Source organism: Rattus norvegicus, chromosome 8 (genome assembly GCF_036323735.1).
Source record: "Rattus norvegicus strain BN/NHsdMcwi chromosome 8, GRCr8, whole genome shotgun sequence".
Classification (NCBI taxonomy): Eukaryota; Metazoa; Chordata; class Mammalia; order Rodentia; family Muridae; genus Rattus; species Rattus norvegicus.
In genome coordinates, this window is record NC_086026.1 from 24,459,249 (window position 1) to 24,481,797 (window position 22,549).

General features: G+C 36.8%; 1 protein-coding gene across 1 annotated transcript in view; it reads right to left on the reverse strand.

Annotated features, from left to right (window-relative positions):
- Nucleotides 1-22,549, reverse strand: part of Muc16 (mucin 16, cell surface associated) — a 203,655-nt gene that overhangs the window by 18,409 nt on the left and 162,697 nt on the right. The window contains exons 70-88 of the mRNA XM_063266294.1: nucleotides 22,043-22,108; nucleotides 20,952-21,073; nucleotides 20,807-20,865; nucleotides 20,526-20,698; nucleotides 19,239-19,274; nucleotides 16,001-16,066; nucleotides 14,551-14,666; nucleotides 14,396-14,454; nucleotides 14,094-14,266; nucleotides 11,624-11,659; nucleotides 10,028-10,093; nucleotides 8,616-8,734; nucleotides 8,475-8,533; nucleotides 8,169-8,341; nucleotides 7,285-7,320; nucleotides 4,771-4,901; nucleotides 3,701-3,768; nucleotides 1,718-1,866; nucleotides 232-395 (exon numbers count right to left, since the gene is read on the reverse strand). Of these exons, the coding sequence (XP_063122364.1) occupies nucleotides 232-395; nucleotides 1,718-1,866; nucleotides 3,701-3,768; nucleotides 4,771-4,901; nucleotides 7,285-7,320; nucleotides 8,169-8,341; nucleotides 8,475-8,533; nucleotides 8,616-8,734; nucleotides 10,028-10,093; nucleotides 11,624-11,659; nucleotides 14,094-14,266; nucleotides 14,396-14,454; nucleotides 14,551-14,666; nucleotides 16,001-16,066; nucleotides 19,239-19,274; nucleotides 20,526-20,698; nucleotides 20,807-20,865; nucleotides 20,952-21,073; nucleotides 22,043-22,108 (1,871 nt within the window). The remainder of the gene's footprint in view (nucleotides 1-231; nucleotides 396-1,717; nucleotides 1,867-3,700; nucleotides 3,769-4,770; nucleotides 4,902-7,284; nucleotides 7,321-8,168; nucleotides 8,342-8,474; nucleotides 8,534-8,615; nucleotides 8,735-10,027; nucleotides 10,094-11,623; nucleotides 11,660-14,093; nucleotides 14,267-14,395; nucleotides 14,455-14,550; nucleotides 14,667-16,000; nucleotides 16,067-19,238; nucleotides 19,275-20,525; nucleotides 20,699-20,806; nucleotides 20,866-20,951; nucleotides 21,074-22,042; nucleotides 22,109-22,549) is intronic.

A 22,549-nucleotide genomic window follows, 5' to 3' on the forward strand; every position in this document is an offset into this window, starting at 1 on the left:
TATGATTTCATTGAGAAATGAAAACACAAGCATTGGATATCTTGTTCCAGGTATGACGTAGCTGTAGCACCCTTTGTTAGCTATTGAGTCTCTATGTGTTCTTCTAATTTTAAAACTGGGAATAAAAATGTGTCTTTAGGGACTCTTACATTAAAACAAATTGCCTACTGACCCAGTGTTCATAGTCAGATTCTGTCTGGGATTGAAGTGGACAAACTACACCATTCTCACCGCATATTCAATACTTCTTTTGCTTTGCTGGTGTTTGGTGGTGCCTGGCTGGGCTATGTCTTGGGAATAGGGTAGGTTGGTGATGGTGAAATTCAGGTTGAAATGCTGAGCATTGGAGCTGGTTGTTGGTATTTCTGTTGGCAGAAGGATGGATGTCTTCATGTCTAGAGAGAGGGGGGGGAGATGTAAAACTTCCATATTAATTACTTGTCAGCAATCACTTAGCCCTTCATTATTCATATGGACACTCAAGGAGGCAGGCAACTCATGTTAGTTTATGTATATGCTCTAAGGAGATGGCTCAGGGAGTATGTTCTCACTGTGTAAGCATGAAGACCTCAGTTTGAATCCCTAACATCCACATAAAAATCTGGGAGCAATGTCCTACAGCTATTATTCTTCTAAGCATATGTGGTACCATACTGCTTTTTAAATTCATATCTCACTACCTGTAGCTTAAAACTAGTTTAGATCTCACTAGAGAAGTGGTTTTTGCAAAGTAGACAATAACAATACTTAATGAAATTCACAACTGATCAAAGTGCAGAGAATCCATTTCTGTTGATTGTTCAATCACACACACATTGCCCTTGAAAGGCTTGGGACCATTATGAAAGAAGGAGGTGGAAAGACTAAGTGCAAGAGGTCAGCAAGGACTGGAACAAAATAGTGTCTTCTAGACATAATAGTACTGCTGAACTTAAGAACTGACATAAGCTGTGGTTGTCTTCACAAGACATGTATAAGACCAATCCAATAAACATCCAAGCATGGATAGGAGAAGGCCTCAGAAGCCTCCATTCCTAGTTGAGGAGACTGAAAGTAAATGGAGGGAGAGGTCCTTCCCTCTTATTTTGGTAAGAGTATGATCCACCATATGGGTGCCTCCACATCCATGAGCATCACAAGTTGGTTTCAGTGGGTTATTCAAAAAAAAAAGAAGTTATTACAGTGGGAAGGTAGAAAATGAGGGTGAATATATAAGGAGTTGGGTTGGAATAGGGGTGAATATGATTAAAATATCTTATATGCATAAATGAAGTTTTCAAAACAATAAAAATGTTATATTATATTATATAAGGTAGGTGCAGCAGGTACATGTAATCCTAGCACTGGGGAGAAGGACATAGTAGAATTCTTGGATCTTACTGGCTAGCTGGTATGCTTGAATTGTGAGCTCCAGGAAAAAGTCTCAGCAACTAAGGTGGAGCACAATATAGAAAGATACCTGATACCAACTTCTCCATCCACACTTTGTATATCACATATACACAAAGTTTATATACTAAATAAAATAAATTGCTTAGGTGTATTTGCTTCATATTCCCTTCTTCCTTCCTTTAGATGAAGCACAAGCAGGAACCATTAACATAAGCCTCCAGAAAGCCTCCTTCTTACTTGTTATTTCAGTAATACTCAACCACCCTTTGCTTTCAACTAATTGACCCTATTGCTTTCCCTTTGAAACTAGCACCACCATTTGTACCTATCACATGCAGATCTGTCAACTGGTAGGTGGCACCCAGCCAGTAGGAGGAAGCATTCAGTGTCTTATTCAAGAAGATTTGCTTTACAAGGTTCGGATCCAGATAAGAGGAGAACAATGCCTCAATAGTGACCACTGTGGAGCCAGACCTAGAAACAGAGACCACAAGAATTCAGATAGCAATGAATGCTGCAGTACTTCAAGCTGCTACTTTTAAAGACTCAAGGGTGTATGAATAGGGATTGGGGTTATCTAGAATATTCAGACACTCTAGATACTGTTTTACTAGGAAATATGTTTTCTAGGAAATCAGCTGAAACAATAAAAATAGTAATAATAATATATCTTAAATACTTCATATGTCCTCTCTCCTCCAGCTGAGCAGGATGCCCAAGGGAAAGAAGGCCAAGGGGAAAGAGGTGGTCCCAGTCCCCGCCATTGTCAAGAAACAGGAAGCCAAAAAGTTGGTCAATCCTTCATTTGAGAAAAGGCCCAAGAACTTCAGCATTTGGCAGTACATCCAGTCCAAAAGAGATTTCACATGCTTCATCAAATGGCCTCACTACATCAGGCTGCAGAGGCAAAGAACCATCCTCTATAAGCAGCTCAATATAACCCCTGCCAATTCACTCAGGCCCTGGACAGGCAAACAGCTGCTTAAGCTTGCCCACCATTACAGGCAGGGACCAAGCAAGAGAAGAAGCAAAGGTTCCTGGCCCATGCTGAGAAGAAAGCTGCTGGCAAAGGGGACTTCTCAACTGAGAGACCACCTGTCCTCCGAGCAGGGGTCAATACAGTCACCACCTTAGTGGAGAACAAGAAGGCTCAGCTGGTGGTGATTGCCCGTGATGCTGACCCGGTTAAGCTGGTGGGTTTCCTGTTTGCCCTGTGTCGAAAGATGGAGGTGCCCTACTGCTTCATCAAGGGAAAGGCCAGGCTGGGGCACCTGGTTCACAGGAAGACATGCACCACTGTTGCCATCACACAGGTTAACTCGAAAGACAGGGGTGCGCTAGATAAGCTGGTGGAAGCTATTAGGACCAATTATAATGACAGATATGATGAGATCTGCCACTACTGAGGAAGCAACATCCTGGGTCCTAAGTCTGCGGCTTGCATTGCCAAACTAGAAAAGGCAAGTAACTGGGTTAAATGGACGCTAAGTTTTTTTGTACTTAAAAAATTATCATCCAAAAAAAAAAAAAAAACCCAAAAAACAAAAACAAAAACGAAACAAAAAAAGAAACCACTTTATGTATAAGGATCCTTAAAGAGTGGCTTTCATCACTCAGATGGAATGTGTTTTTGTAATTATTCTTATGTTAAATTTCAGAGGTGAGATTTTAAAGACAACTCACTGAATAACAAAACTTGTGACATAAGCATAAGAACCTAAGTTCAGATCACATAAAAAGTCTGAGTATGCTGTGCACAGTCTGATAACACCAGCATTTGCAGGTCATACAGGAAGATTTCTGAGTCTTCCTGGCAGCAAGCCTGACTCCAGGTTCTGTGAGATGCCCTGTCTCAAGGGAAGAATGTGGAGAGTTTCATAGCATAATATCTGATATCCTTTGCTGGCATTTGCCCATGCTTCTGCATCTGCACACTTGTGAATACACCAGTCACATATATCACACATCTACAAATAAAAGAATACCAGAGATACTGAGCTTTGGAAGCATTGCATATCTTGTTTGTTGACCCACTTCTCAAGCACAGACATCTTTGTTCCTTCCCTAAGACCAGGATTCAAATCTCGTGTTGGTAGTCCTTAGAAAATTTATTTATCTGAGGCTCAGATTCTGTTAAGTTACCCTGTCCCCAACTCCTAGAGACCTATGAGAGAAATGATCATGTGTGACAGTATTCAATTCAGAGGCTGGTCTGGAATATAGTTATCATGTTTACTTTGAATTCTGCACCAAATCTATTGTATTATTGTTAAATTTAAGGAGTCAGTTTCCAACCTTTAGAACTTACGTCATGTTGGTGACCAGGCAAGACAGGAATACTTCTTTTAGCTGGCTACCTGTGTAGAGTGTGGTGACCTAGAAGGAAGGGTAAAGAGGATTTGTAAGAGAGAAGTACCATGGGGTTAAGAGATCACCATGAACAATGGGATATGTATGAGTCTGGGGACATTGTTCAAATGCTTACTCTGGCTCAACCTACTGTCTTCTCCAGATAACACATAGCTGGTATGGATTGTATCTTAAAGGTCCTTTGGTGGAGACGCACGTGTTGAAGACCTAATCTCTACTGCAGCAATGTGCAGGCTATAGGAAGGGATTAGATAGTAAAGATTGGACCTTTTATTGACTGATCCACTGAGGGAGCTATAGTTAAATGAAATATTAGGAAGTAGCAGAAACTAAAGGAAGGTGTCTGCTTGAAGGAAATAAGTCACTGGGAGTGTGTTGTTGAAAGATAGGATCTTGTCCCAGATTCTTCACACAAGAGCATTACACACACTCCAGCCATTGTCATATCTTGTGCCTCATGTTCCATGCCTCCCTTGAGACCCAGGTAATAAAGATATCTGAGCCCAGACAGATATCTCTTCATTAATCAGTTGAAACTAAATCTTCCTTTGGTAAGCTGTTTATTTCAGGCATTTTTCACAACACAGAAAGTTAACATAAGATCCCTTTAAAATCTTTGTTTTTATAAAAAAATGTCATTATTTTGTGTGTATGATGGGGGTTTAGTCATACTCTGGTGTACCTCTGGAGGTCAGAGTACAACTTTATGGTCTTCTTTACTCCCATTCTTAGATGTGTGCTAGGGATCCAACTTAAGACAGTAGATTTGCCCATCAAGCATTTTACCCTCTGTGCTATCTCAGCAGCACTACTGGTGCTCCTATGTGAGCCTCAGTTTGTGTGCCTGGTAAACAGTCCACACACCTACACTGCACCACTGAAAACATGAGAGAAGTGGAGAACACATCAGCAAAGTCAAAAAGTTGAAATGATTACTTGGTAGTCAGATGGATTAATAATAGGGGTACTCAGGGAAGGAAAAGATGGGAGATTAGAAAGTGATTTCACCTTATCTTCGATGTCCCTCTCTAGCATGATATATTCTGAAGATGTTGGATCTGTGTTGTTAAGGTTCCAGTTAATGATGCAGAAGTTTATCTGGTACTTGCCCTGTATGGTTACATTCAGCGGTACATAGCCTATATTAACAGAGGAAGAAAAGATCCTTAGTTTTTTGTACAGGACTAGAGTTGGCTAGAAAATTTCTGCCTGATATGAGAATGAACCTAAAATAGGCATGTATGCTAAGAATAGAGAGAGTTCACAAATACAACATTACACCAAAGTAGGGAAAATTTTTACAAAGGTTCATATTACTCAGGCATTTCTCATTTGCTTATCTAGGTTCTATTTCGTGGAATGCCCTTCTACCTTCTTTGCCAAGAAAACTCCAATTTATTCTTCAGGAGCCCAACACAATGGATCGTGATGAAAGTATACACACCTATCTTATTCAAGGTCTTGTCACAGTACTAAGTACAATTCTACCATATGAGATTCTCTATGAGGAATCCCTTCTTGCTACACTATTCCTTTGAGCTCCTACCACACATTGCTGTCCAAGTAAGATCTATTAACATAAAGGAATTCCATGTGGAAGAGTGTATGATAGTTTTGCCAAAAAGCATGAGTCTCAGACCTTGGATCTTGAATTAAAGTTTATCATGAATCAACTTGGAGGATATTTTATCATGTGAAATAAATTAGAGAGAAATACACATACCATATGATCTCACTTATAAGTGAAATAATTATTTTGTAAAATGCTTACATATAACTTCAAAAACAATTCTGATTAGGAAAAAATGAAACAAAGACAACAAATATCAGTGTCTATGTATGTGTGCATGTGGGGGACTGCAAGATTAGAGGTTTCTCCATTAAAGTGTTCATCAATTGATGAATGGACAATGACACCGAATGAGAATGATTTCTCATTTGTGCCAATGTAAGGATATTTCTCACAAATAGTTGTATATTAGATGTGATTTAGTAGAACTTGAGAATATACAAGGGATGACTAGAGGTTTGGGCATGGAAGAAGATGGGGAAAGGTTAATACTAGGCTTCAGTTCCAGCTATATGTGCACAAGAAACTCTGACATTGTTACACTTTGGGTGACTGCAGATAATGGCATCTAATTGTAAACTTCAGAAAGGGGAAATGACTTTACAAGACTATTATTTTTACTATAAAGAAATGATAACAAGGGAGATAGATAGTTCTGAGGATTATTTGTTTTATAGGGACTAACTATAGTTAGTATGTATGTATAATTGATTTTTAGCATATGTAAACTGTACAAAGAAAATGGTTTCAGTCAGGCATTTCCATACATGCATAAATAGGTATAATCATATTAATTCTTACTTTCTTATCTCCCTCCTCTTTCCCATTTTCTCTTTCCTCTTTCTTATCAATATATGCTTAAACATTTTGATAGCAGATGTTTGGTTTGGTTTCATTGAGACAAAGTTTCACACTATCTTCTAGGTTTTCCTGGAACACACTATATAGTCCAAGCTGTTTTTATACTGACAATCTTCCTGCTTCATGCTCTTGAATACTGGGAGTATAAATATTAGTTACTCGGCTCAGATGTGAGAGTGGGAATTTAAAGGTTCTTCCTGTCATTCCTGTCTCTGTCTCTCCCTTTTATTGACTATTGTCAGGAATGTGTGTGCTAACCCACTTGATTGTGGTAAGTCATTTCACAAGCTGTGCATATACTAAACAACCACTGTGATAATTTTAGCTCCATGCAGTTTTATTTTTCACTTATATCTCTACAAGAGAGAAGGGTAAAAGCAAAAGAACAATCAACTTTAAAATCCATGACATTAGTTTAGGGAGGGGTATTATTCTACAATCAGCACTTAAGCTAACATTGTTTTAAAGAGAGAAGGAATAGAATAAGGTCATGAAATATTAATTGCAAATGGAGGTTCAGGAAAACCAGTAACTGTCAAGGGTGGCTTTTAGTCCATAAAATAGAGACCGTTATTTTACAACAAACATATGGGAAAACTTTGTTTTATAGAGATAAGGAAGTAGAATATGGTCATAAAATATTCATTGCAATGCAGGTTCAGGACATCCAATCACTGTTGATGATGGTTTTCTTAGTCCTTAAGGAAGAGGTCTTCCATTCTTATATAAAGCATTTGAATTACACACTTACTTTCTATCCACCCATGGAAACAACATATTGTAATAGCACATGTTGCTGTTTTTCAAGATAACCTCAAACCCATTGGTTCAAGAAATCTTCCTGTCTCATCTTTCCAAATATTAAGAACTAAAAGTGCATAAAATAATCTCTATCTACACAATTGGCATTTATTGGTGATTTCTCTCATCATTCCTATGATGTGCATGTGATTCACAGCTTGCTTTTATTACAGCAATACCCTGGCTTAAGTTTCTAGTTCCTTCTCTTCTAAATATTTGGTAATACAGGCAGAGAATGTTGTATTTTCCCCTGAATGTAGTGGAGGGAGGTTTGGTATTGGGTTACTCACCACTAGGGGTAATTTCTGCAGTCTGGTGAGGGTAACCTGGAAGATATGGAGGAGAGAGGTATTGGTGAGGTATTGTGAGAATAGCTTAGCAACCTGGGACCATATAGGTATCAAGTTACAAACATGTTCCTTTCCAGATGAAGCAATAAGTTACTCTACCATCACAGTTTCTTACTAGTTTATTAGCCCCCGCCTGTTAATTACCATTTGTGGACAAACATATTGAGAGGTGGTGTACCAATCCAGCCCAAACTGGTTTTAGATGCATGAGTGTACTTTTTTTTTTTAATTTTTTTTGGTTCTTTTTTTTTTTTTTTCGGAGCTGGGGACCAAACCCAGGGCCTTGCGCTTCCTAGGTAAGCGCTCTAACCACTGAGCTAAATCCCCAGCCCCGCATGAGTGTACTTTTAAAGACAATGCTCTATTTACCACCTTATGCCTATAAATGAATGTACATGAATATGATTAAAATAAAATGCACCATTAGAAAGTACAACCACAGTGAGCAAAGGTTTATACGACCTACATATAAGTCAAAACAGGAAGCCAGTTGCCACTCACACCTAGCAAACAATTCATCTTTATCAAGGACCTGCAGAAAAGAGCCTTGAGACAGTGACTCAAGGTTTTTAAACAAATCTAACTTCAGTTTACCACTTTCTTGCAGTTTATCTGGTATGAATATTTTGCTTTGCTTTTGAATTAAAGCTCCTGCTACCTAATTGCTACTTAATTATTTGTATGTGCCTTTCATTTCTTTGGAAAAATACTAAGGATCTGGATACAATAAGATTAGACAGACCCCACCAGTAACTTTGGCAGGTATAGAAGAAAATTAAAGGATGCTTAGAGATACTCCACAGCAAATCACAGACCACACTAACCATTGACATAGAGACTGTGCTGGTCCAACATGTAGCTGCCAAGCTGGGTGACTCCTTGGGTGAGCTGAGTCAGCTTTGTAAACAACTCCTGAGTGTCAAGCTCAGGATGTTCAGGGCTAAGGTGGTAGGAACAGATAGCATTCACCCCAGTGGCTGTTCCATTCTTCTTAGGCCTGAAGAGAAAGGAATATATAGACATTTTGGAGAGATCCTAACACAGATAAATCTTCCAAAGAAGGAAGATCAACCAAAAGAGTCACAATAAAGGATGATAATTACTGGGAAATGGACAAAAACTCAAATTACCTGAGGGAAGCCAGTCTGCAATCTGAATAGAGGGATTCATTCTGGACCAAGGGTCTAATCTGAGAAGAAAATGGAAGGGAAGAGGTAGTAGAAGAGGGAATAGGTCTTATCAAACTGGGAGTTATCAATATGAGCTCTTACCAGATACTGCAGGATCCTCTCAGTGGAATTGAATGTAGCTGAGCCAGTATTCATGTCTGCTGAGTATGGGAGGTTGGAGATGGTGAAATTGAGTGTGAAGGTCTTCAAATATCCCATGGCTATGGGAAGAAAATAACCACAGCATATAGTTTGCCTGGGATTATTCTGAACTCCTGTAGTCATCAAGTCACCTTCCTTCCCATAGCATGATCATTTACAATGTACTCATCCAGGGAAGAACCTAACAGTTCCTCATCTCCATGTCACACCAAGTATCTTTTCTGAATGTTCTTCACATGTGTTCTCTCTGTTTCACCATTGCATCTAAGAATTATCTTCTCTTTCCAATGTTAACACCTTAAGATACTTATTGGATGTTTTGTCTAAAGGATGCTATCTATGCATACAAGTAGAAAAACTTTTATAGAATATAAATCTTACTAAGACTGCTTGGACTCTCAGATTAGTCATGACTGTTTTGAACTTGCAATATCAAATTCAAGTTTATTTTACTGTGGTTTTGTTTTAAACATTCAAATGTATATATGTATATATGTATATGCATATATATGTATATGTATATACATGTGTGCAGATATGGGGGCCAGGGATTGACACCAAATATCTTTCTTGATTTCTCTCAACTTTATATATTACGGCAGGGTATCTTATTGAAACTAGAGTTTACACTATTGACAAAACTAGCTTGTTGGCTTTCACAAGGTGCTCTTTCTTGTCTTTCCAAATTCTGGGATTACAGACAGACTACCATGCCATGTTGGGATGTTAACTCTCTTCTTTATGTTTGTATTGGATGCACTTTAACCACTGAACAATCTCTCCAGTCCTAAGATGAATCTTCTTTTTTTTCATTCAAACTTTTTTAAAATCAATTTTCTAATGATCTTTTTAATCATTAGTTATTTATCCATTCCACAACCACCAGCATGTCCCTCTGAGTCCTGAATGAGACAGCTACAGTGGGAGCTCAGCTTTCTTGTTTCCATTTCTTGATTCTATCAACACATTTTGTCACTGTAGGCCATTGATCCTTCAGTGATAGAGTACTCCAAGCAAAAACTTCATGACTTATTTATCTGGATCACTCCTACTCACTTTGATAGAATCAATTCAAGTGGAACTTTCTCCAAAAAGGCATTCCCTCTTTATATTTTGCTATTCGACTCTTCTCCCACTAAAATTCCTCACTGTATTGTAACTGTTAACTCAGAGTCTGGTGGTTGCACGAAGGGAGTCCTCTGATTGAATTGCCAGATTTACTTTTGTTATTATAATAGTGGACTTGACCCTAGGATTTTCATATCCTAGCTTTTCGCTGTCTTCTGGAAAATAAATAGTGAAGATGTGGAATAAAAATCTCATCTAGCATATGAAAAAGAGCTCTAACATACCCATTGTGGGTTCTCCCTGCACAAATGTTGATGGAGAAGGCAGGATGGTGGTAGGTGACTCTGCAGCTGAGGAAAGATTATCATTAAGATGGATAGAGACCTCACATAATTGAAAAACCTTCCATCAGTGCTCCAGTCATGAAAACCATTTCTGGGTGGATAATACATAAGAATAAAGGAAGAGTGATTGACTGAACTAATGGGGAACAAGTCTGTGAATAAAAGGATAAGCAAATGCACCAGATAAATTGCAAGTGAAAAAATGTAGAAGAGATAAATGAATGAGTAGAAGGATGATAGACAAATGGATAATCCAAACAAATTCATGAATAAAAATAAAGAGTGATGAAAGGGAGATAAAATCCGAAGAATAGGTAAATATATGAACATGATGATAGATGGGAATATGGGTACACACATATGATGTGTGTGTGTGTGTGTGTCTGTGTGTGTGTGTGTGTGTGTGTGTGTGTGTGTGTGTGTCTGTGAGATGGATGAATGGAGAAGACAGGTGGGTGGATATATGGATGGGTGTGTGAGTGGATGAATGGTGATAGAGAATAAGGAAATTTGAAGGGCACAAATACTAAGAAGATAACTGGACATCTGGACATTGTATGTAGGTTGATGGATAGATAGACTGACAGATTTATAGATAAATGGTTAGGCATATGCGTTAGGGGATATATATATATGTATATATATAAAATATATGAGTAATATGAGTAGGTACATAGATGAGGGGATAAGATGATCGATAAGTGAATGGCTGATGGGTGGACAGATATAGAGATGAAGAAAAGACAGAAAGAAATAATTTCAAGTACACATACAGATAGAAAACAGATTTGTAGATAGATGGACAAAGTGACAGTGTATAGATGGGTGGTTATTTTTCCAGCTGGATAACTAGTCAGGTAGATATATCCATGTGTTGGTAGATAGAGAAAGAAAACAAAGAATCAGTTAATAAAAGATAAATAGGCAAATGGATATAAATATTGGTAGATAGATGCAGGAAGTGAAAATGGATTAAAAGAGATAAACAATAGAAGGAAAAACAGAGGGAATCAAAGTAATACATGAACGTGAACAACATGGATAGGAGGATGGACAAGTAGTTTTGTGGATAGATGGATAGATAGATGGAAATATAGCATTTGAGGATGAATGAGTAGATAATAATAATAATAATACAGATAGAGAAATGGACAACTGAAAAAGAGAATGTAATTTTTTTTTTTTTTTACCAAAACCACTTAAGTAGACAGCAGAATTTTCAGCTTGATAATGAAACTCCTACTAGGGGACAATCATCTGTATTAGTAGACATAAACTACTGTTTTTACCTGAACTCAGCCCCATAATTTTATAGACTAAGCTTCTATAAACATCTTTCTTCAACTAGTAAGAGTGAAGAAAAATCAGGAATCTTAACAGATGGCCTGAAATTCCAAGAAGAGGCCAAGGAAAGCACATTTTCCACTATTATTTCTTCCTCCACTCAAGAAATTGGCTTATACTTAGGTTAAGTTTCTTTTAGAAATGAAGAGAAATGTATAGACTAGCACCTACATAGGACAAATTGATACATACCTGTATAAAGGTCTTCTGTACTGTGGTCATTATAACCTATAACACAAAAGGCACTCATAAGGGGAGGGAGCAGCACGGTGTCACACACCTTGCCTTGGTACATGTGGGACAAATTTGGATGCTTGTTTATTCATATTATTCAGCATCTAATCCTGTTCTATGATCTGACATAAATGTCATTGTGGAGAATTTATTGCCATTTCAGCCAGATCCAATATTTTCTTACCACCTCTACAGCCCCTTCTTAAAAAGATGCACTTCTGAGATATATTGTTATGCTTCACTCTCCATTTTGCATATACACTTACCCTATCATCTTCCCTTCTACTCTTCCTCTATCTACTCATCTAATTGATGTTTATTGAGTACTTTCTGTATGTTGTTAGTCCATTTCCATTTGAATAATAAAATGCTAAAACAAGTATGGACCTCACTATAGTTTACACTGGGACAAAATGCATATTTAACTTATTTTCCTCAGTGCCAAGCTTAATGTTTGGCTTACATGTTTGGTGCTATCGAGTTGACAACATAATCAAGCATATAAGTCATGTACTTTATGAGGGATAAAACCCTATATTTATCTTGTGATTTCCAAAGCATAGTGACCAGATGAAAACTCAAATCATCAAATCTCAAATTAGAAATAAACTTGTTGGAAACTCACATTTCTGTGTCTTTAGTTCTTATTGTTATAATGAGAGTAATAAAAAAAAAAAGATAAGAAACCAAACACTTTGGATTAGAGGACACAGAGAAATCTGAAACTAAACTGGAAACCCATTCACTGGAGGCTACTAGGGGAAAAAACCTAATTAATTATTTTACCAATTAATTATTGGCATTAGACTGTGTGTATTCCTATACCAAGTGGACAGGTAAGGTATGCTTACTAGTGCAGTTATAACATGACCATTATGGATAACCAACAACTGGCAGAATGATCTTAGCCTTGTTTTAATTCAGGTACTGTATTTAAACCTCCCCCAAATACCTATTATTGGGAAGGTCATAAACACTGTAGAAAACTTCGTTGTTCACAAAAACAAAAACAAGAAGAAAAAAAAACCCAAAACCAAGCTTTCCTAAGCTCAGTGGAATATAAGACATGGAATCAAACTCCCATTTTCAGCCTTGATCAAATAAGATTTTCTTTGTATCAAAATGTTTTAAGATATTCTTTGTACTAAGAGATCGTTCAGACCAAAATAATGCAGATTCATTGTGTTGAGAATAACTTAATGTTGAGTAATCAGGCATAAAGAGGACATTTGTACTATTGAATCTAAAGTTCAGGGAAATTTACATGTATAAGAAAGTATATGAATATAATTGCAACCACTCTGTAAATCAGTCTGGAAGTTCCTCAGAGAATTGGACATAGTACTACATGAGGATCTAGCTCTACCACTTCTGTTTATATACCCAAAGGATACTCCAAAATATCACTAGGACACATGCTCCACTATGTTCATAGCAGCCTTATTTATAATATCAAGAAGCTGGAAAGAACCAAGATATCCTTCAACAGAGGAATGGATGCAGAAAATGTCATACATTTATACAATGTAGTACTATTCAACTATTAAAAACAATGACTTCATGAAATTCTTAGGCAAATGGATGGAACTAGAAAACAACATCCTGAGTGAGGTAACCCAGTCACAAAAGAACACACATGGTATGCACTCACTGTTAAGTAGGTATTAGCCCAAAAGCTTGGAATACCCAAGATACAATCCACAGACTGCATAAAGCTCAAGGAGTTGGAATACCAAAGTATGGATGCTTCAGTCCCCCTTAAAAGGGAGAACAAAATATTCACAGGCGGAAATACAGAGACTAAGTGTGATGGACTGAGGGAAAGGTCATCGAGAGATGGCCCCAACTGGGGATCCATCCCATATACTGTCACCAAACCCAAACAATATTTTGGATGCCAAGAAGTGCATGCTAACAGGAACCTAATATAGCTGTTTTCTGAGAAGCTTTGACACAGCATGAGAAATACAGAGTCAGATGCTCTCGACCAACCATTGGACTGAAAACGGGGCCCCCTATGGGGGAGTTAGAAAAAAGACTGAAGGAGCTTAAGGAATTCAATCCCATAGGGAGAACACCAATCAACCTAGGAGACCCCCCCAGAGCTCCCAAACTACCAACCAAAGACTACACATGGCTCTAGCCACGTATGTAGATGAGGATGGCCTTATTGGGCATCAATGAGAGGAGAAGCACTTAAGTGTCAATTTCCCCATTTAGTGGAATGCCAGGGTGGAGAGATGGGAGGGAGTGGTTGAGGGTTGGGGGAACACTTGCATAGAGGCTGGGAGAATGGGGAAGAAATTAGACAATTCCAAAGGGGAAGTTGGGAAAGGGGATAACATTTGAAATTAAGTAAAATATTCAATAAAAAAATTAAAAAAGAATGCCTGAGGATATCTTGTAGCAAACCACAGAGCTTACTCACCATTGATATATAGACTATTCTTTTCCAATGAGTAGTTGCCGAGCTGAGTGATTCCATAAGTTAGATTGTTCATCTCTAAGTACAGCCCTTGGATATCCATCTCAGGATGTGCAGGATCACGGTGGTAGGTACAGATGACATCCACACCGGTGGCTGTTCCATTCTTCTTAGACCTAGGAAGAGAAGGTCTAGAGACTTTAGAAATGTTATAATGTAGATTAGAACTAGAAGGGAGTAAAAGGAATGAAAATGGTAACAATAATCACTGGAAATTCTAGCAAATGGACAGAAAATGAACTCACCTAAGGGAATCCAGTCTGCAACTTGAGTTGAAGGAGTCATTTTGGAACAAGTGACCAAGCTATGGAGAAGGAAGGAAGAGGGGAAGGATAACAGGTTTTGGATAAATGGTAATATGAGATTTGTATCCCCTAGGCTCCTGGGACAACGTTCTCACCAGTTGCTGCACAATGCTCTCAGTTGAGCTGAACATAGCTGAGCCATTGCTCATATTTGATGAATATGGAAGATTGGATATAGTAAAGTTGATTGTAAGGATCTTGAGATGATGCTCTATAATTATGGGAAGAATAAATGTAGGAAGAAATGAGAATTTATATGATACCAGAGTAAACTCCTTTTTTTATCATCTTGTTTTCTCTTCTACTCACACCACATTTTAGAGTGTCCAATCAGGTCAGAACCTCCACAATTTCTTAACTTCATACCACACTGACACCCTTTTCTGAATCTTCTTCACAATAATTCTCTTTTCTACTGCAGCCTATGTCTTATCTTCTTATGACCAGATTATTTTTCCTGCAGAGTTATTGTCTAAAGATATTCTATATATGGAGCACTAGGAGAGGCTTCTGGAATTAAAATTCTCATAGGATGGATTATGGTTCATTACTATCAATAGTTCTATGTGTACTTTCAGTGTCAAGTACAACTTAAAAGATTTTGTACTTGTGACTAATATTGATTGTCAAATAGTCATACTTGGGAAGAAGAACTGTAGAATTTCTTCCATCAGATTGGCCAGTGGGCATATCTATGGTGCATTTTCTTGGTTGCTATTTGATGTAGAAGACCAAATCAACTATAGGCAGCACCATGCCTAGGTATGTAGGCTTGGATTATGCAATAAATACAACCAATATGAGCCTGCCAGCAAGGTAGTAAGCAATCTTCTCCCAAAGAGAGATCTCTTTGGATCTCTCTCTAGGTTTCAGCCCTGAGTTCCTACTTAGTTTTCCTTAAGTACAGACTGTTACATGTCTAATAAATTCAACTTTCACAAGTTGCTTTAGATTAGGTTTATAACAGCAGCAGAATACAAACTAAATCAGTATTCAGGTACTCTTCTACTGACTTTCAGTCTCATTTACTCTTGTATTCTGAATCTACCACTATGATCTTTTAAGTGCTGAGAATGACATATAAAGGTTGTACCGGGAGTTGAGCATTATGTTTCATTTAAATAAAATTTCTCCCTATTTTTTTCATTCACTATATTGTTACTGATCACTGAGCCCTCATATTAAAATCTTTACTTCCAGAAATACATCATGTCTCATTTATTTGCATCACTCCTATTCATCCCAAGAGAATCAGTTTAGGAGGAATTTTCCTAAGAAAGCCTTTCCCTTTCTCCATTATATTATATATCTGTTACCACCGCCACAAACATTGTATTGTAGTGGTCTATTAGTTTCACAAGCCTATTGGTTATATATAGGCAAGTATCTGATTGAATTGTTAGTCTGATCTTTGTGCATATGAAGATGGCCCTGAGACTAGGATCTTCACATCCTGGTTTCCTAGCTCTATCTGAATGTCAGATGGTGGAAATGTGAAACAGGGGCTCTAATCAGAGGTGACCAGGCAGTATGATCCCAAGATACCTGTGGTAGGTTCTGGATGCAAAGATGTAGATGGAGAAGGTTGCAGAGTAGTGGCTGGCTCAGGAGCTGTGAAAAGGATTATCATGGCTGAACATTTCATATTCCACTTATCTTTGATTGTGGGTACTCATACTGAGAGATTCAGTTAAGGGAGGATTTTTTTTTTCAGAAAGCCTTCCCTTTTCTACATACAACAAAGACTGTCCATAGTGAGAGAAAATTTTGGTTAAAGGCAGAAACACCATTCATAGGTGAACTAAGAACAAGACTGAAGAGTGATTGTGTAGGTGAAAGTGTGAGCAAGTAAATTAATGGAATTAATGCAAATATTGAGATTAGTGCTCACCATAAAGAATGAGTACAGAACATAGTTGGGTTAAGAACATAGAAAACTGGAAGAATAAATAGATGAATGCAAGAAAGTATACATAGAAAGGAAAGTCAACAGAGTTCAAGAAGAATCAAATCAAAGATAATTGGAGAGACAGAAGAAAGGAGAGAATAAATTAAATTATATATCTTTCATTGTATTTATCCATCCATCTACCCATCCATCAATTGTCCTATCCATAGTTTTGTATTTCCTTTGTTTCCTCTGTCTCTGTCTTCTTTATTATATTCATTCACTCATAAACCTTTCATTTATAAACCATATCACTGTCCATCTGTCATTTCATCTCTATTTCTTTTTTCTTTATCCATTTATATGTACATCCTCCTGTCCTTTCATTTGTGACACACCTCTCTACATATCTATACATCAGCTACAACCTATTATCCTCTGTACTTTCAGGTATATGTAAACATATTTCTTATGTCTGCTTGCCTGCACAGCATTCATTTTTTATCTTTATGTATTGTGAGTTCACATACCAATCCATTCATTCAGGTATCCATGTATACAGTGCTTATTTTCTTATCTATATAACTATCCATATAGTCAATACTTTCATCTACCAATTCATATATCTATGCTATAATCTGTCCATTGAAGCATGCACATAAACACACACACACACACACACACACACACACACACACACACACACTTGTTTACCCATCATCAAGTTCATTAAAAATTATGGCACAACTCTAAATAGAGAATTCTCACAAAGTTATCTATAAATGGTGAAGAAACATATTTTCCCCAATTATCAGGGGGAAAAATTAAAACTTCATTAAGCTTTCATCTTACCCCTATCAAAATGACTAAGATCCAAAACAAAACAAAACAAAACAAACAAACAAACAAATAATGAAAGCTGGCATTGGATATGATGCAAGGGTAACAATTATTCTCTTTTAGTGGGAGTGAAACCACTGAAGAAATAAGTGTGGATTTTCCTACAAATACTGAAAATAGATCTATTGTAAGAATCAGTGTATTCTTAGGAATATATTTAAAGGAGACTATATGCTACTCTTGAGGAGCATGCTGCTCTATTCACAATATCTAGAAAATTAAAACCATTTTGATGCTTATCAGCTGATGGATAGATAATAATATATGGTACATTTGTACAATATTATTGATCTGGTAAGTATAATACAATTATCACAATCTCTGAGTTTATATGTGTATCAGTCCTATTATATCTGGAAGACACTACTTCCTAGGAGTCATCTTCAATTGTCCGGACTATACAAGTTCAAACCAGACAAAAATTATAGCACTGAGAAGGGGAAGTGGATATAAAGTTCCACTTCTAAGCAAAAACTATCTTTAACTGATAACTGCTAGAAAGGGGAAATTAATTTTCTCCAGTGGAGTGCACTGTGTATGCTGATTCCTGCCAGAGCAGCATTTATACCTAAAAATAGTTGGACAACACAAAATAGATTCCTTTTTGTTCATTTGTTTTTACTATGGTATAAGATATTTGTTTAATTCTCTTTTGTTTTGAATTGATTTGTCTTATTGTTTGTTTTGATTTACATTTTGAGGGTGATTTCAAGGGAAAGAAAATATAGAGGAAAGAGAGAGGAACATGAATTTGGGTGAGTAGGAAACTGGGGAGGATCTGAGCAAAATTGGAGGAGAAGTAGATATGATAAAAATAAATTACATAAAAGTTTAAATAAAATTTATATAATTAAGAAATGTGGAGGTAAATGGATAGAGCTGGAAATAATAATTTTTAGTGAAATAATTTGGAGCCAGATAGATGAACAGCATATTTTTTCTATTATTTGTGAATGTTAGCTTTGAATTTTTATATTATATATTTTATTTGATAGAATATGATGATATTTAAGGTTGAAAAGGAATAATTGAAAAGGAAGTATTAAACGGAAGAGGAGTTAGTGTAACTAGGTAGAGGGAACATAAAGGGAGGAATATTTAACATTAAGAGTATTCCAAAAAAGCCAGATGGAGCTTTCATATTATAGAAGCTTCCTAAAATATGTTCATATATACATATAAAGTATCTAAATGGAGTAATTATATATTGGGATGAAAAATGCCCCAATAGACACAACATGATGGCAAATCAAAGCCCAGCTCCAGTAGTAGATGATTCTTTTTGTGATTGTTGGCAAATGATGTTTCATATGCTCCCAAATATTACTGGACATTAACAACACTTTTGGTTACTCTATAGAACTTGTTGATTAGACCTGTATTGCTTAAGAGGACTCACATTTGAGTCATAGCACATACAGAAATAAATTTAGTGCTCAGCCAAAAGATTTATCCCTTCTGGCCAGTGTTCAGAGGACTGGAAAGTGTTATGCCTGCTGGTGGAAGAAGAATCACCAATCTTATTCAATTGTTCACTCTGTGAACTACAACAGTGACTAGCCTGGAAAGACATGTCCAGTGATGCAATGGTAACACAAATTCAGTGTATAAGACTTTCAAGAAACTAATACAAATTAGAAAAAAAATAAGAGAGAGTAGGCATTTTTAGTCAAAACATTTAAATAGTCTTTAAATTTTACAGCGTGATAATTTAGCCTCTGATATTGGCACTTTGTTTTAGGAAACACAAATTACACAGTTCCCATCTAAACTAACCTCCACAATTATGTAGGGTATACCTTTACAAATATAGTTATCCAAGGAAGAAGAGTTGAGAAATTGCAGAAATCTAACATGAGAGCTTCAGTTTCAAGAGACTAGTAGCTTCCCTTGAGACTTTGACCTCCATGAAAAGATTGACTTGTGTTTGGGACAATTTTCCTTTAGAAATGGGAAGAAAAGTATGGACTCAGGTTGGGATAAATTGATACATACTTGTAGGAGATTCTTCTGGATGAGTTTCACTATAGCCTAGAAAATAAAGGACATATAAGAGGAAGGGGGAATCAATGGAAAGGATAGAGGCTACTTTGATCTATATAGTATCACACGATCCTTCTATATATACTGAACATTTGTTCATGTTATAAGACCTGACTTAAGTTATCCAGAAGACTTTTCTGGTATTTCAACTATACCTATCTCTTCCCATATCTTTAACATGCTCCTGACAGGTAGTTATAAAACATAATTTTCATAACTCACTTCCAAAATAATACATATCGATATATGTCATAATTTCCCTTCTCTTCTACCATTACATATTCTTTCAGAAGGCACTTATTGAGTCTTTATTATGTGTAGTATTCCATTTTAATTTGAGGTATACAGTATAGAAAAAAGTAAAAAAATGAAAATGTTTCCCCCAATGCAGTTAGTACAGACAAAAATTACTTTTTCTTTGCATTAGGTATAATGTATGATTTATGCAAATGCTTAATATAAAATAAAAAGAGGATGAAAATTTTACACAAATCACTGCAAGTAAAATAGATTAGATAAAAGAAGCAGTATGGAGTTGATATCCATGGGAGACCTTAATTTTCTGAGATGAAAGTGAAAAGGTATAATGACAAAAGTGAGGTAAGAGGGAGGGAGTGGGAGGAGAGGAAAGAGGGGAAGCTGTGATTGGAATATAAAATAAATAGATAAATTAACTAATATAGAAAAAATGAAGAGCTTCATGCCAATATTTAGAGCAGTGGAAACTCAGTATAAGAACATGTAAGTCCTTTTTCAACTCTGTGCTTTGCTTTTATAAACTTTGGAATAATGTAGATACATAATATCTTCTTGCCCAGTGCATGGCATATTATTGTTAAAATGTCTTGACAATTGACAGGACCTAGAATCATCAAGCAAACTGGCAATTGTTTGGATATATCTGCAAGCAAGATTGTATATCTGGTTATTTAGGGTGCAAAAACCAAGTATAAGTAAACACTTGGTGGGTTTCATGGACACTGGGATATATTACTATATTCAACAAGACATAGAAAGGAAGCTTAGCAAACGCATTTATATTCCTATATTTGATGACTTTGTACAAAATATGGCCTTATATCCCTACCTCCTAACCAGGTTACTAGGTGGGTCTTCTTGAATTCTTGAAGCAAGGTACTAAAAACATTGAGTCAACTGGTCTAGACATTACTATCAAAACTATTGCTAGATATAGAAAATTAAAAGATCCCATGGGGATATGCCATAGACCATACTCACCATTGACCTGTAGACTTTCATTGTCCAGTGTATAGTTGCCAAGCTGAGTGATTCCATATGTAAAATGACTCAGCTCTGTGTACAGTCTCTGGGTGTCAATCCCAGGGTTTGCAGGATCATGAAAGTAGGTGCAGATAGCTTCCACAGCAGTAGCTGTTCCATTTTTCTTAGGCCTAAAATGAGAGGATTATAGACTTTAGAAATAAGAACCAGAATGGGGAAGGAACAAGCATAGGGTTACATTAATAGATTTTTGGAAAATGGACAGGAAGTGGACTCACCTCAGAGAATCCAGTCTGCAACTGGAGTTGAAAGACATATTACGGAGCAAGGGTTCAAGCTGAGGAGGAAAATAAGGGAAATAAAATTTGGATAGAGTGAGTAAATGGGATTGCCAAACAGAAGCCACTGGAATGAGGGTCTCACCAGGTGCTTCAGAACAGTCTCAGTGGAGTTGAACACAGCTGAGTCATTGTTCATATGTGCTGAATATGGAAGATTGGAAATAGTTAAGCTGACTGTTACAGTCTTCAAATGGTGCCCCACAACTAAAAGAGATAAGAAGATGTATTATTAAGGATTTCTGTGGGACCACACTGAAATCCCATCCTGTGTCTCATCACCTAACGATGTACTCCCCCAAGTTACACCATTAATATTTCACCTTCATGTCATACCCATTCACATATCTGAATATTCCTAACATACTTTGGGTATACTTCCTTATCATAATCATATTTTAAATTATCCAAGCTATCTATCACCCTACAAGACACATGAGATGTACTGTCTAAAGGGTATTTTCTATGCTGAACTTTAGAGGAGTGTGCTGGTAAGAAAACATTACTGAGACTATGCCATCACTTCTACAATTCACAGATTTTGTGTAGATTCAGAGTCTGGGTTGAGTGTATTGATTTGTCTTTCAAAGCCCTTTTCAGTCTGGTTTCTTACGACTTTTTGGGGTTAATTATTCATCAATCTGGATCTTCCACAAGTATTTATGGAGTTTTGACTACAAATGCAAGGCTGTATTATGCTCTGTATCTATGGGATTGCCATACAGAATCTCTGTATCTATGTATTTATGCTCTGTGAGAGCCAAATTTCAGTCAATTCTCACAATATATTATGCTTTGCTAGGTCAATAAGCCCCCCCATTGTTGGGATAATTTCCAGCAAAACATTATGTTTTAGTTATCTGGATCACTCCTACTCATAATGAGGGATTCACATTATGTTGAAATATGTTTTAAAAAGCTTTATTCTCCTTACCATGTGAGCTGCAGGCCCACATCTATTTCCTCACTGTACTGTAAATGGTCTGGTTATCTTGAAATTCTTGTGGTTGTATGAGGCTCGGCAATTGACTGAATTGCTACTGTAATATTTTTGTCTGTTATGATGGCTATGGCACCAAGGTCTTCATAAACCTATGTGTAGATCTCATATAGATGTTAGGTGTTGGAGGTAAGAGATAAGGGATCATATAAATATATAAATAGGTCTGTTAGTACCTGTGGTGGATTCTGTTTGCACAAATGTTGATGAAGAAGTGAGCAGAGTAGGGGCTGTGTCAGGATCTGTAGAAAGAAATTTCAGGGATGGACAAATCCACATGTAGTTAGAGATGCCAATGCAGCAATAGTCCAAGGTAGATAAAAAACATTGTAGGTAGATAATACACAAATGAAATTAAAATCAAAATGGTTGATGGTAGTGCTAAAAAACCCGTGAGTGAAATTAACTCAGGTAATGAAAGTGGTTGGCTGGAGAAAGGCTGATAATGGAGAACAAATAAATTGGAAGACACTAATGATATTGCTACAAAGATAAGTAGAAAGAAGAATGGATAGATGAAGCATCAACTCATAATTTAAGAAGTGGACAGAAGAAAAGAAGGGTAAAACATGAAATGAGCATGATGAATGGTAGGATGAATTTACAAATGGGTAGTTGAGTTTTAAGGTAAGTATATGAATTAATGGGTATGTGAATAGGTAGGTAGATATTAGTGGATGGGC